Source organism: Empidonax traillii, unplaced genomic scaffold (genome assembly GCF_003031625.1).
Source record: "Empidonax traillii isolate 1590-97213 ecotype Southwest subspecies unplaced genomic scaffold, ASM303162v1 scaffold257:size1394852, whole genome shotgun sequence".
NCBI lineage: Eukaryota > Metazoa > Chordata > Aves > Passeriformes > Tyrannidae > Empidonax > Empidonax traillii.
Genome location: NW_020955450.1, coordinates 734,725 through 749,751, shown reverse-complemented (window position 1 = coordinate 749,751; position 15,027 = coordinate 734,725). Strand labels below are relative to the sequence as shown.

Below are 15,027 nucleotides of genomic sequence, written 5' to 3'. Positions count from 1 at the left end.
CCCACGCGGCGAGGGAAGGACGAAGGCAGCGCCGGAGAGGGGGAGGTGGAGCCACATCGCTCCCTTTGAGCAAGCGGCGGGAAGCACTCTGCTGTCTGTGAGTTCCCCTGGCTCCCCTCCTTTCCTCCCGGATGGTCTCGCCCGGGTTGGGCTGGGGGCGGGGCACACACGTGGTCGGGCCGCGCCGAGTGGGGCAGGTGAGGTGGTGGCGGGTTTTGCGGGCGTCCTGTCTCGGGGGTGTCCCGATGGTCTCCCGGAGGTTTCCACGTTCTCCGGCACACTCAGGGGCTGCCGGCATGGGGAGGCCTGCGAGGGGCGGTGAGCGCGGCGCGCCCGGCCCAGCCTCTCCCGCCCTGTGGCGGGTGTGCGGTGACTGCCCCGCGCAGAGGGCCCCGTCCCGCGGGGAAGGGTTCAGGCCCTGGCCTAAACGGCCTCCCCCGGCCTCCCGAAGGGACAGCTGTCGTACAGGATGGCGGGCAGTGGCCTTCAGACCCGGCTCCTCTCCCCAGTTTGGCTTCCTCCGTTTGCCACGCGTTTAAAGCCTGAAAGCATCGCCTTGGTGCTTTGTAGAGAGCCATCGCTGTAGCGTCAAGGGGATTCGCGCTCCGGGCTCTGCTGCCAGGCAGGCAGCGCCTGTGCCGCTCCTCAGCCCTTTTTCTCCCGGCAGGATGCTGTGTTGAGGTGGGAGATGGCTCTGTGGGCCCGGCAGGCCTCCCGCTGGTGTTGCCTGCTGAACACGCCCCGCGCTGCCGGGTTTGCTCGAAGGCTGAGGAGCTGCGGGAGCCCCGCACGGACCTGCCGTGAGTTCGCCCCTCTGGCTCTGCTGCCCGCCGGGAAGGACGGTGTGCTGTGGAGACTGCAGGCGTGCAGGCATGTGTCTGTAGGAAGCTATTCCGCGCCCGACAATGCCAAGGATGGATCTTTCTCTTCTGTGGAAAGTAACTTGCCTTCACCAGTAAGAGAGGAACAAGCAAAGGTAGAAACATTACCTCATCTGAATGCAAAAATACTGGATGAAGGTAAGAGGCGTTAAGGGATATAATTTCTCCCGAATCTTCAAATCATGCTTTCAGTATGTTGTGGTTTAACCCCAGCTGGGTTATTTTTTGGGGGGCCGTTTATCTAAAACACTTATCTAGAGTTCCTGACTTTCACTTGGTTTTAGCCTCGTAGTTAATGCAGATATTCTTGTGGTCACGGTGGCATCTAAAGAATACCTTTGAGATGAAGACGAAATGTTTTGGGTAAAAATGTAGGTCTGGAGCTGCCATTTGAAGGGTTTTTCTTTTGATAAATCTACCTGCAGCAGTGATCATTTGCCTTTCCCTCACAGATGTGCTGATACAAACTAAGGGGATCGGTTTGGGTATTTTGGGGTGTTTCTTTTTGAGCAAGGCTGGGAGAGTCCACGCCTGAAGCGTGATAATAAATGGCCAGTCTCTTCGCGAACGAAGAACCGGGGAAGGTCTTTCCACCTTCCAGCCTGCGCATTGGATTTTTTTAGGTGAGACACAGTGTGCGCGGAACTGAGCCCACCCTTTAATCCTGAGGTTCATCTGCCGGGGCCAAGCATGCTTGGACGGTGGCAGCGAGGTCCTCAGGACGTAGATGGATTGCCTTACAGGGCTAACGAGCTCCATCTGCCCGGGGAGGGGCCCCGACCGGGAATCGAATGCAATACAGCCGTTTGAATGATCAGGAATGAACAACAGGAGGCAGCAGTGTGAAGCCTGCTTTAAGCACTACTCTGATGAGAAATGCTCGTCCAACTGTCTCCCGAGGAAAGGAGATGAAAGAAGATAAATACAATGTGCAGCTCTTCCTGAAACATTAAGATCATGCTACCTAATGTGGAATCTGTCTTGGTAGTTTTGGTGGGTCTTTGTTTTCTTGACATGGAAGAGTGTTACCCTAGTCTCTAGGATGACATTGTGCAAAAAGTACAGGGGAGAGAAAATCCCCTTCCTGAAGAGTATAATCAGGGCTGTTGATCAATAATCAATCTGATAATTGAGGAGGATGCTAGCAGCCAGCCTGGAAACAGTAAATCTAGCTGCTGTGAGCTCCTGTCAGTGGAAGAATAGATCCATTTAGAGAAGTATTTTTTAAAGGACACTGAGCTCTGTGACTTGGAACACTTAAGGGGAAACAAGCATAATGATGTTGTCTTTGAAACCTTAGTAGGAAATGGAGCTTGATTTCTTTTGCTTTCAATGGTGGTGGCACTCAGCAGCCATTCTGCAATGGATAAAACTCGATAGCTTGGTTGGAGTTGGCTGTGAAATGCAGTTGTTTTAACTTCCAGTATATTTCAGGCATCAGATTCAAAAGAGGCATAAAGTAGTGGGCTTGTTAGGTTATGAAAAATAATCTTTGCAGTAGCCTTTTTTCTGGATATGATCAGGCAAGAATGCACTTGTGAAGACATGGAAGAAGATCCTTTTTCAAGAAAGTGATGTGATCTGCAGTGATCAAGGCAGCAGACTGAAGGCAGGCTGGCTGGGTACTACACTGATTTGGACACATGAGCAAGAGCTGATGAGCAGTGACAAGGAGATGGAAAAGAGGCAAAAACTGGGAGTAGAGTATGTTTTCAAATAATAGGTTGAATGTTCATCTTATGCACAGTGTTCCTGCATTTGGAACTGGATTTTAGGAGATCTGTAAAGCATTTGATAGGAGCAGCTTTGTCTTTCACAAAATGCATTTGGGTCATCTAAATTTGTTTCTTAGATTGGGATGACATCCCACCTTCATCTGCCTTGGAAGAGATTTCTGAGGAAGAAGCTGCACAGATCATTGCAGAACCAATTCTTCCCCCTCGGTCTACCACTCTCCGAGATTATGTTGATCATTCAGAAACCCTTGCAAAGCTTGTCCACCTAGGTATGTGTGATTTTGTTTGTGTGGTTTGCCTGTGTCTGGAGCTTTGAAGATTCTTGTGTTTTACTGGTTCCCTTGTAAACTTGAAAGCAGGAATGGTGACCAGTGGCAAAAAGCAGCAGAATATTATCCAGGGTAAATGGAAAAAGAAAGGGACTGTGTCACTCACTAGTACTGCCATATTTCTTGAAAACAAAGCTGGCTAGTTTTAGTCCCTTAGTGCTTTGGGTTCCAAAAGGAGGCATCTCTCACAGCTTCTGGAGGTGGGAAAAACTGTGTAACTTAATTGGTCGATTTTTTGGGGGACTGGCTAAGGTTGCTTTAATTTGCTGCAAAATAAAATGCAGTTCTCCATCCTTGGAAGAAAGGAGAGTAGTTGCTGTTCAGAACCTTAGAAGTGGGGCACAGTAAACTAGAAGCAAGAGTGAAGGATGAAAAAGCATCAAAAAGCACTTAGGACTGCAGGTATACCTGAGTTCAAGGTTGCTGGCCTTGTTGCCCAGACATAGAAGGAACACTAGAAGAAGGTTGGAGCAATAAGTATTTGAGAGGGGGGAATCTGGCCCCATGCAATAGCATGTGTGAGTCAGTATACAAAGGCACTTCACTGCACAATTGTTCCCTTCCCTTGTATAATGGAGTTGGGAATTTCTTGCACACATACTTCTTTGCAACAAGAGCATATTGCACGTGCAGGATTCACTGCAAATGTCTTCCTTCAAAAAATAAACTCAGCAAAAGTGTCTAAAATGACTGCTTGTTTTATCTGGAATCTTTCCACAACATACAAGGTGTTACGACCTTGCTGTGTTGAACAGTTAAAGTATGCCAAATCAGTGCAAAAAAAGTCCTATAAATTCCAACATGCCTTTATGAAACATTTACAGAAAGTAGGGTCTGAGTTTATTTAAAACAATTTTTAATTTTGTTTGTTGTAGGAGTTGACCTATCCCAAGTGGAAAAACGTCAAAAGGCAGGTCAGCTCTTACTGACCTTGGACTTTGAAAAAGATATAAGAAAAATACTTCTGTTTCTTAAGGATGTGGGTGTAGAAGACAATCAGCTGGGACTATTTCTGACCAAAAATCCATACATCCTTGGGGAAGATCTGGAAGATTTAGAAACCAGGTAAGACTTTCAAATAGCAGCAGGATTTTAAGCCCCTTGGCTTGAAGATCTACTTTCCCATTTGGCTTAATCATGTCTGAATGATCATGTGTTGCCTCCTGCTTCCTTTCTGACTCAATCCCTGGCTCCGTGTTCTTGTGCCTTCCCATCTGTTGGCACTAACATGCGGTGATATCATAAGTTGAGTCAACACCTTGATCTGCCTGAAAACTGACCATTAAGAAATTTTAACTGCCCATCCCTATCTCTCTGCTACAGAGGAAGCAGCCTTCCCTCCTAGGCCACTTGATTTACTTGTGTCAGCTTGGATTCCAAAATATCAGTCCCTGAGGCTTCTGTAGAAAAATATTAACCTCTTCAGTCATGATTTGAAACAGCTCTTCTAGATGATACATCTGCCTTGTGAATTCTGCAGTAAAAGAAGCAGACCAGATCTCTTCTGTGATGACATCTAATAGCAGCAGAAGGTTTTGGTGACACTTTTTTCCTGTTGTCCAGCTCAGACTGAACACAAGACTACAGTGAACTGATTTGTGTGTGTGTTTTCATTCACACCTGTATGGCTCTACACTGTTTTTCAGACCTTAAAATGGACTTTTATTCTTAACATTACTTCAAATTCAGCAGTTTATTTCAGAAGAACTCGTGTATGTAAATGTAGATGCATTTTTTAATGAACTCAAAACTTGTAAGTATTTAAAAATTCCAGAAAAGAAAGTGTCTGCTTGGCTCTTGCATGTAGTAGCTGTCCAAGGCAGAAATCTGAAAGTACAGCTATTTGGAAACAGGCACATGAGTAGACTCTTGGATAACATAGACCTGACTTCTTTCTTCTCGGTTCTTCAAACCTCCTGTTCAGTAAGTGGCCTTTCAGAAACAATACCCAAAAAGAATGTGTGTAATTTTTCAGCAGTAGGTTTGAGTCTAGATATCAGAGTTGTTTATACTCTTCTGAAAAGAGTTTTATTTTTTTTTTTTGCAATGATAAATATCCTAACACTTCTGTGAAGTCAAATTTGCTTTTCAATGACAGTCCCGTGGCACTGAAAAGCAAATTTGTGAAGTAGGGACTGAACAGAGCAATCCAACTTCTCCTGAATTTTCTGCATTACAGTTATTCAGTAAGTTTGACACCGGTGAATGCTTTCCTGCAAGCTTTAAAGCAAGTGTGCTGTGAAGGCTGTGAAGTAAATGTGTCTCAGATAGCTGTCTTTTGAAAGCTGAGTATCACCTTTGCATAAACAGTTCAGTGCAGATGGACATGGTATTGGTTACATCACTCTGGAATGTTTTATTGCTATGGCTTCCACGTTGCCAGGAAACAAAACACAAATTTCAATGGATTTGGCATTTGACTTCAGATAAACACCGTAAAAGTCAAAACATTCCATAATTCATAACAATTTTGACAGTTGCAAATCAGTGTCTGTACTGCAGCTGCACCAGATGCTTTGTTTTACGTTATTGCTAATGATGACTTAAAACTGTTAACATGCTACATAGAACTGCTGACCCCTGTATTAGAACGAGGGCTAACCCTGGTGCCAACACTCACAGATGTATCTCAAACTTTGGCCAACTTGGATAATCGTGTTTCTTTAATATACCAGTTTCTGGAGTCAGGTTATTACAATCTTGTCATCCCTCTTTTAAGTTTCTTGCCTTTCCAAAATGTGAAGAAATGCTTCGGGTGTGAATATTCATGACTTGTTAACAGGAAACAAGTGGAGCTAGAGCAGCCAAAAGATTTAATTTTTCATCCGCTCATTTAGCCATGTTTCTGGGATGATTGGCAGCTGTGCCCTTGAAAAAAATAATGGAAGAAGTATAGTGTTGCCAAGCTGCAGCATTCAAAACATAAAAGGATAATTTTTGAAGGGACAGGTGGTTATTGTTGTGTTCTGGTTTTCTCCCCCTCCTAACCTTTCCTCGTGTTTGAGGCTCCTGCAGCCAATTCCATCGGCATTGTCTGGAACGTAGGCTGCTTCCTTCTCTGTTGGGGTGCCTACTCAAACAGGAATTGGTCCTCTAGGGCTTGTATCTTCTGTGTGGGCATTTTTTGGCCTGTGATGACTTCATTTTTGAGGGTTTGTGGAAAGAGGGAGAATTTAGTGACTGGAAGGTAATTTTTTTTTCTCTCCACAAGGCGTGGTTTGACACAGAGCCTGTTTTTTTGCTGAATACCTGCTTCTGCAGAATATTCAGCAATCCATTTAGTATCTAAATTACTGCCAGATAAAACAATTCTTTTATGCTTTCATCTGACAGAAAAGACTTCCTTATACTCTCATATACAACTCAAGGAAACCTCTCCAAGGTGTAGTTCAGTTTTTTACTTTGTGTGCTATATTGCCGTCCTTTGTTCCTTTTTCTGGTAATCATCTGTGGTAATCATCTACTGCAAGTAGTACTTGAAATAGGATTTCACATTCACTGAATTTAACAAAGTTTGGAAAAAGTATTGAATTGGAAAGAAAGGGAGATGTGTTAAACATAAAAACTTTAGTCAGCTCGTTTTCCTTTCTGATGATCAGATATTTGTTACTTAATCGTGGGACCATGGACTGAAAGTAGGGACCTATTGCAACAAGTGTAATTTCAGCTGATCTAGAGATGTCTTTTTGGACAATAGCTCTACACATAGCATTGTAGGATATTCCTACTTCAGTGCTATTGCCAAAACAAGGATGTATGAGTGTTCTTTCAGCAGTAGAAATGGAATTCATTAAAATAGCAAAAAGCTGTATATATCTTCTTGTCCATACCCTATGATGATCTATTAATGTGTTTGCAATCTAGGAGACAGGCTGGTAGTTAAATGTAGGTTAATGTAGTTATCTGCTTAAGTACAGCTGGAAGGAATTAAAATCTGTCTTCAGTATTGACATTCTGCTCTGAGGTTTATTTTACTTCTAATTAATTGGAAGGGTGGGTATTTTGCTTTTACAATAACTGCAGATTTCACCCTAATTATTTTTGGCAGGGTTGCATGTTAATGCTAGAACATCTGTCCATTTATAAGATATCACTGAGGAATTTAAGCAGTACTGAATAAATGGAGGCAATAAAATTTTCATCACTGGATTTTATTTTGTTTTTGTTCTCTTTCTAGAGTGGCTTACCTAAAATCAAAAAAATTTAGTAAGTCAGAAATTGCTCAGATGGTCTCAAGAGCTCCATATTTGCTGTTGTTTTCAGTGGAAAGACTGGATAACAGACTGGGTTTCTTCAAAAATGAACTTGGTCTCAGTGTAAAGAAGGTAAAGACTGAAGTCTTTAGTTATTTTCTTAGTAACAACTGTAAGGCCTTGCAGTATGAATATTTCAAGTGTTTGGAGGTTATCCACAAACATCAGTGATGTTACCATGAGAACACAGAGGGTTACAGGAGGATAACATGGTTTTAACTGTCTGTGGCAGTGATGTGGACACCTAACATTCAGAAGTCCTGAAGTACAGTTTTTGAAGATTACCTGCTACAGGTTATTTTCAAGCAAGCATGCCTATGTCCAATTTTATTATTTGGGGTGAGTTAGAGAACTGAATTCATTACTGAAACAGCAAGCACCTTTTATAACATAGGGAAAATTAAATGCTTCTCTTCATCTCCTCAAGATACTGCAACATACTTAACTCATCATAGAAAAATTGTCCAATTTGTGAATATCATATCAAACTAAATGCTAAATTATACACTCAGTTCACCACGAGTAACCTCTGGGTTTGCTTGTGACTGTCTACCATGCTTGGTGCTCAGCAGGTATTCAGCACCCTGCTTTGGGATCTTCAGGGGAGGTAGTAGCTGGATTTTTCTGGAATAAATGGGCAGTGTTAGGTATTTCCTACAGTAGGTGAGGATTTCAATGAATGTCAAATTGCAAGTGGAATCAGGGTTGTTTTACTGGCTTCTATCAGCTGAACACACATAGCTGTCACAGTGCCTGTTGCTGGCCTTTCTATGCTTGAGGTAAGAGACTTCCCCAGAAGAGGGTTTAGTCGCTGCCTTGTACTAAGAGTTGATTACAAGTGATTACATGGCTTAGGGGGCGTGGAGTAATTTCTTGTATTGCCATTATACTGTGGTCTAACCAGATCCTGAATTAGACAAAGTCCACTGATCAGAAAAATCCTTTTATGGCCTTACTGGGTAGTGTGTTGTTAACTTTTTAAAAAAGATAGGAAGAAACAGCTTGAGCACTGAGAGAGACTGGGCTCTTGAGCATGCTTTTGACTCATGCTTTTACTCCCTTTTCCCATCTACTTTACAACAGCTATGTTATTTTTTTTCCATTTGAGTAACTTTTTGCATCTTAATATACTGCTGCTTCATGCAAACTCATCTTTGGTGTAGAAATAAAATTGAATTGCGTCCCTCTTCCAGCTGTAAAAAAAAAATTTAAAAAAAGTGTATATGAGATCTTTCTTTCACAAATGAATTCACTAAACTCCTTCTTTTGTGTTTTCCCTAACTGTAGACAAAGGACCTGGTAATTCGTCTTCCACGGCTACTGACTGGCAAATTAGAGCCTGTAAAGCAAAATCTTCAGGTGAGTTTATGAATAAATATTAAAAGTGTATTGTGTATCCATATAGTGCAAGAGTTGTCAGAAGATAAAATTCCTACAGGAGATTCATGCATAGGGAGAACTTAATTAAATAATTTTAGTGGAGATATAAAATAACAGGATTTTGTTCAAAAATTTATTTTCCTCTATAGCTTGCAAGCTTATAGAATATATGGAGCAGTATCTTATTGTCTTCTACTCTGTTGCAGTGTCTTCCTGCCAAAAGTTGCTATCTGTTGACACAAAGTGTTACGTTTTTTATTAGTAGAAAAATACTCCTTCTTCCCCCCCCCCCCCGCTTAATTACTGTGGGTTTTTTCTATCTTGGGCTGTCCATGAGTATTTAGGAACAAGAAATGTGCAGTTGATTATTTTCCTCTTGGCAGGTAGCTAGTCTGCCAAAATGTGCATTTGACACCTATTGTCTGATAGCAGATGGTCGTTATTAACAACTGTTGGGTAAATAACTTCAAACCCACAGGGACTCCTTTCCCTTTTGAAAATGTAACTGTGTATTGGTTTAATTATTGTGCTGTAAAGCCATTGAGACCAAACAGCATGATGTATTGTAACAATTTGTGAAATTCCATTATCCTATAATGCATAACTATGAATTAAAATGTATAATTTTCAGACAGACTCACTGCTCTGAAACTATTAAACACTAGAAATCTTGCAATCTGAAACGTGTGTGTGGTAAGGGAGGAGACTGGAAAGTAGCAGATTGTTCTAATTAATAGTGCTTTCTTTTTAATGAACATGGTTTCCACAGGCTAGGGATTCAGTATATTATAGTGAATGTGTTTTTAAGATTCTCAGTTCTATGTGGCTTTTATCTACCAAATATATATATATATAAATACCATTTATTTTTAACGTGTGTGAGAGAGGGGAGAGAGAGAGAGGATTTTTAGGTTCTCACTATTGAAATCTGCTAGTAATTAGAAGCTCTGACCTTTCAAGAGGTTGAATGTTTCGTATTCAGAATCTGGGTTCAGACCTGTGTGTCCTAAACTGGTGGTGGGAGGTTAGTACTTGAAAAGTGAAACCATGTACCAACAGTTCAGAAGTGATCAGGTAATTTCCCCCATTTTGAATGGACTGTTATTTAGAAACAACTACTGGTTGTCAAAAGATGCCAGCCATGGACTAAAGGGTGTGAAGGATTATTATTTATTCCATCCTCTAAAGGTTTCATCCAGCACAATTAGAGATTAACTAATACAGTAAAACCTGAAAGCTTGCATTGCCACTGCCTATTGTGGGAATGATATAGAATAAGTTGAATATTGCTGAGACTTACGTAGTAAGAATATTAGCATATGTGGCCCAGAGAGTTACTGAATATTAAATATGCTTGCTGTCAAACTGAGGGCAGTTAAAGCAACTTACACTTGAGCTCACCGGTCATAGCATGAGGGAGCTGTTCCATTTCAAAGAGTAGAAGATAAAAGCTCAGGATTCTTGTCACAATTACCCCTACAGTGGGCCCAGCTTTACATCTGCAGTGATTTAATGTTGGGTCTTACTCCAGTTGTGTATCTTAATGCAGTAAGTTACCACTGCCAACTCAGATCCATGGAAGATACCACTAAATGGAAACACTTCTTTTCATGCCTGAATGCTGTCTTAGTTGATTGGTATTTTGTTTGATGCACAAATATTTATAAAGCAGATAAGGAAAAAACAGGATTTGAAAGACCTGGTTATAGTCACCTCTAGAAACAATTCCCTGTAAGGATCTGTAAGTCCTCAGGTAGCTTCAAAACTCAGATTCTAAGCCCTTCCCTTTGTATTTGCCAAACAGTTCTGGAAAAGAGCTGCAGTCTTGGCACATCAAACTGGACAAACAAAAAGCACATTTTTGCCCATTAAAGCAGTACCTGGGTTGGCTTTAAAAGTCTGGTTATGTTGACTGACAAGCATACCCGCTTCACCGCTGGAAACAAGCTGCTTGTAAATGTCACTGGAGGACAGAAGAAATAGCTGAGTTTCCAGACACTCCTGTATGCTGAATTCCTTTCTCAACAACTCAATGAACTGCTTGCCATTCTGCAATTTGGGAGGAGTGCTCATGATTTTATTGAAAAAATGTGTTTTGTTTTCCTTTTGGGAAATCATAATTGAAGTCAAAGCAGTCTCTGAAAAAGACATCTTACTTTAGACATTATTGAACTGTAAAATAAGTTGATAACACTATATATTCTACACATCTCTTTCAGGTTCAGCAGTCTTCAGTTGAAGACTACAGGACTGAAATTATACTCCCTATTATAAAAATGTAACTTGGATACATTAGCAAAAGAAGTAATGTTTGATTGTTGTGTTTTACAGAGCTCAGCAGCTCCACGACAAGAAAGTCAGTCTTTTGACAGCTTGGTATTGAAACTGGTAAAGGACTCTTAGGGGAGAATTTTTATGCTTGTGACTGCCACACATATGCAGACACTGGTTTTTGTTCATATCTCAGACAAGCTGAAAAACACATAGCATTCACAGAAGTTATCTTTACTTTGAGGATACTCTATAAACAAATTACACTTTAATCCAGAATGATAACTTGCATTGCCTGACTTGAGAGCAACTGGAGTGGTGGATATTATTGTGGGATGCATTCTTGTTGCTGTGTGACAAAGGGTAGAAGAATTTCACTTAAGTTTATTTCAGTGGCACATTAAAATAAGCCAAGTTTGCTGTAACTAACTTGTGAGGGTAAAATTGTGCTCTTTTTCAGGTTTGTCAGATTGAACTTGGTTTTCAACGTAATGAAATTCAACAGATAGTGTATAAAACCCCCAAGATTTTAACTGCAAGTAAAAAGAGGCTTAAACAGACATTTGACTACTTACACAACATAATGGGCATTCCCCACCACATGCTTACTCGCTTTCCTCAGGTGAGTTGTTCATCTGGGAATAAATTGTAAGTGCTGTTGTCACAGCCACTTCACTAATATGCTGCTGAAGGTGGAGCCTCACTGTGTGCAGTGAATTCATGTGTGAATTCTTCAACTTGCCTGTGGCTTTTACTCTTAACTGCAACAACTTATATTGGCAATTCAGACCATGGAGGATTCCAGTGGGGAAGTGTTGCTTTTTTTTTTTTTCCCCACTGGCACGTGTTACATGACTAACCCCAGTCTTGTGAATTTTTATGTTTTCAACAGAGGTAGTCATGCTCATCTCTTCTGATGAAGAGAGATTACTGCCTGCTTAGGGATTTGCTTGTCCTGAAATCTTACCTAAGAGACACAAGGAAAGACTGAATATGCAGAAGATCTGTTCATTAGATAACGTGTTTATATATAAAGATTTCTTTCAGATTTGTCTACTCAAAAAATTAATTTTAGATATTTTAGGGTCTGAAAAGAGAGTGTAAAGAGAAGAGAAATTCTGTCCATTAAGCAATCAGATTCTCATTGGACTTCCTATTGCTGTGGCAATTGCTAAAATATTACAGGATTGAAAATAGTCTGGTTTCCTGATTACTAATCTTCTTCTATCTCCTCATTACTGTTATTTCCTCTCAAATTTAAACTTGAAAGCTGTAGTCACTTCATTCAATGATGACATGCAGTTGCACTAGCTTTTTACAAGGTAAAAGTGGAAGCACAAATTACAGCTTCTTAACTGAAATAATTTTCTTACTAAAGCAAGTCTAGTAGAGAATCTAACTGGATAAAAAACCAAAATTATATGGGGAAATAAAACTATGTCCCAGGATTTTGATTGCTTCTCTTGCTATTTAATATATCTTTACTTAATGAGGATGCTTGCAATAACTCCAATCTGTGTCACTTTTGCCCTCCTTGATATATAAGTGACCACAGGACTTTCTCGCTTCCTTCTCAGTTGTCTTATTGTTAGCTTTGGGGTTCACGTCATTACTTTTCTTCCTTTTCTTTGGAAGGGTAAGCGGAGACCTCTATTCCTTGTTCTTGGCACAGTCACTTCCTCTCTTCCCTGTTCTTCCCTTTCATCCTCAAAAACTGCAAATTTCAGGATATAGTTAGTGCAAGTTAGTCTCTATATGGTCTGGCCTTTAATTTGTGCATTCACAAATGCGTATTTGTCTCCATCTGTATTTGCTTCTATCCTAAATGACAGTAATGCTGAAAATAAGAAGTGTACAGGATTTTTTTTCATCCAATGCTCTCTGATATTACAGCTGCTCTTGTAACCATTTCTTCTGTCTGCTAACTCCACAAATGGTGGTACATTTTTTTTTCTTCTGTCTTCTGACTCCCTCTTAAAATTCAAGGGAGGCAGAGGAGGAACAATAGTTTTGTTTCTCTCCTAGTTCAATTAGTTTGCATCCTCATGAAATCCTTTTTTCATCACTGTAGTCTCTCTTTTTTTAGTAAAATCTCTGCTTACTGTAGCACTTGTATTCTCACCATCTTCTCTCTAGCTGCTCTCTCTCCAGTTGTACTGCTCAGAAATGCAGAGTTAAATCTCTGCCTTTAAGACTTAACTGTGCATCTCATCTTCTCCACTTCCCTCTGTCTTTAGATGTTCAGCTGATTTCTTTCATGTTTCCCTTATCATTGTTCTCACCTTTCACTGTCTAGATTTGTATTGTGGCAGGAATTTTCAATGGTAGGTACTGCAGTGCACCAGAAGACAAGTGGTTGTTTTGAACTGCCACACTGCTGTGTTATGTTTTAGCTGTTATGTTTATGCTGTTATGTTTTAGCCATGTTATGACAGCAGTCCCAGCCGCTCACCTTTTCCCTTGCCACTGTGCCAATTGTTCATTCCCCATTTGTTTGTGGTCACCTGTTCATTTCTTCCTTGTAATAATGCTCATCTGAATCTGTCTGTAACAATAAATGCTTCTGATAGTATTGGGAAAATGCTCCCTATTTCTCAATATCTCTTCTCCACTTTCTTGGCTGTGATTACACAAAAATAATATAGTTGTTGTATATAAACAAAAAACCTAATGTGCTTGAAAGTTGTATCTCTGCCTGATTGTCTTTGTGTATGTTGGTCAGCATATTGTGTTGAAGCGTTTAGAGTTTAGATAATTTATATATAAATGTAACCTACCTGGTGTATGACATAAATTAGAAGAAAACATGACAATTTTTTGTTTTCTTCTTAGATCTTCAGTTGGTCTAAAAAATACTCTTGTTTTAGATGCCTTGTAGTCTGAAATTTAGATAGCCTAAAAATTTCTTCCCTTTGTTTCTTTCTTAGGTTTTCAACTCAAAGCTATTAAGAATCAGAGAGAGGCACATGTTTCTTGCATTCTTGGGAAGAGCCCAGTATGACCCAGCACAACCCAGCTACATCTCTTTGGACCAGCTGGTATCCCTGCCTGATGAGGTGTTTTGTACAGAGATTGCCAAAGCTTCTATACAGGACTTCGAAAATTTCTTAAAAACACTCTAGTAACTCATGTAAAATATAAAAGAATAAAGTTATGAAATAAACATACTTTATGGAACCACTCTCCCTTAAGGTCTTTAAACGTTTTTATTATTCGTTTAAGACGTCATTGCTTATGAAACATTTGTAGGATTTAAAGGCTCACAGTAATATTTATAGTAACTTAATTTTTTTTTAAGAAAGATTGAGTGAATACTCATTCCATGAGTTGCTATTAATGCAATCCTTGTCACTAATCACTAACTTTTATTCAAAGTGGATGATGCAGCACTCTAACAGAAAAGTAAATTAAAGTGGATTCTTCTTTTTTTTTTCTTTCAATAATGGAAGAGTTTTGAGAGATGGAAAAACTAGCTAGTGACCTATTCCCTGTCTTGCCCTCTATCTTCTTTTCTCTTCACCCTCTTTCCCAAAAGTTAGAATAGCAAGCTAATGCAGTAGTGAAGAAGTTTTGTGTTTACCTGCTTGACTTTATGTTATTATTTTACCTGTACAGTAAAAAGTGTGCACCATTATGTATGTGAAGCTCCTCCTACAAAAAGGCGTTTTCTCAACAGTTTACAAAGGTGTTCCCTTGTGAAGCTGGCTGCTGAAAATAATATCCTAAAAGCTGTGCAGTGAAACCTGGTTTGAAATGTCAAAAAAAAAAAAAAAAAAATCAGCAAACTGAATCAAGGCAAATTCCAGAAAGAAAATAAAACTGTGTCCCAGAAATCTAGAAGGAACGTAAGTTACTTTTCTCTTTCCCTTGTTGAGTTTTCCCTGCACACCAAAGAGAATTAGGAGGTTTTAATATGTTTTGAATGCCTCAAACTTTGAGCTTTTACTTCCCTTGTTATTTTTAAGTGTAAAAATGATCACTGCCAAAGCTAAACCAGTTTCTTTGAAACGTTAAATGCATATGCTTCTGCCAAAATAGCTTCCCAGAAACACTGTGAAGAAAGCAAGCAAGATTTTATGGGAGTGCTGAAAGGGAAAAGGGCAGAGGATAGAAGAACTTTTTGAGGATCGTGCAAAAAACTCTGTGGCTCTAAGATGAAAAAAGAATCTTTAGAAGA

The 15,027-nt window shown here is 40.2% G+C and overlaps 1 protein-coding gene across 2 annotated transcripts; it reads left to right on the top strand.

Annotated features, from left to right (window-relative positions):
• Nucleotides 1-73: 73 nt before the first annotated feature.
• On the top strand, nt 74-14,030 carry MTERF3 (mitochondrial transcription termination factor 3). Of its 2 annotated transcripts, none has more exons than XM_027889271.1 (8): nt 74-97; nt 668-1,019; nt 2,734-2,886; nt 3,822-4,011; nt 7,124-7,271; nt 8,487-8,558; nt 11,311-11,472; nt 13,778-14,030. In XM_027889271.1, the coding sequence occupies exons 2-8, from the start codon at nt 689-691 to the stop codon at nt 13,970-13,972; spliced, it is 1,251 nt and encodes a 416-aa protein (XP_027745072.1). In that variant the 5' UTR covers nt 74-97; nt 668-688; the 3' UTR covers nt 13,973-14,030. The 2 variants fall into 2 exon arrangements, with proteins under 2 accessions (XP_027745072.1, XP_027745071.1); XM_027889270.1 differs by having other exon boundaries at nt 83-197.
• The last annotated feature ends 997 nt before the right edge of the window (nt 14,031-15,027 follow it).

Excerpts from the sequence above, each read along its gene's own strand:
- MTERF3 (XM_027889270.1), top strand. The coding sequence starts at position 132 with ATGGTCTCGCCCGGGTTGGGCTGGGGGCGGGGCACACACGTGGTCGGG. Across the intron at positions 198-667 it reads GGCCGCGCCGAGTGGGGCAG|GATGCTGTGTTGAGGTGGGA; the intron begins GTGAGGTGGTGG and ends TTCTCCCGGCAG. Across the intron at positions 7,272-8,486 it reads TTGGTCTCAGTGTAAAGAAG|ACAAAGGACCTGGTAATTCG; the intron begins GTAAAGACTGAA and ends CCCTAACTGTAG.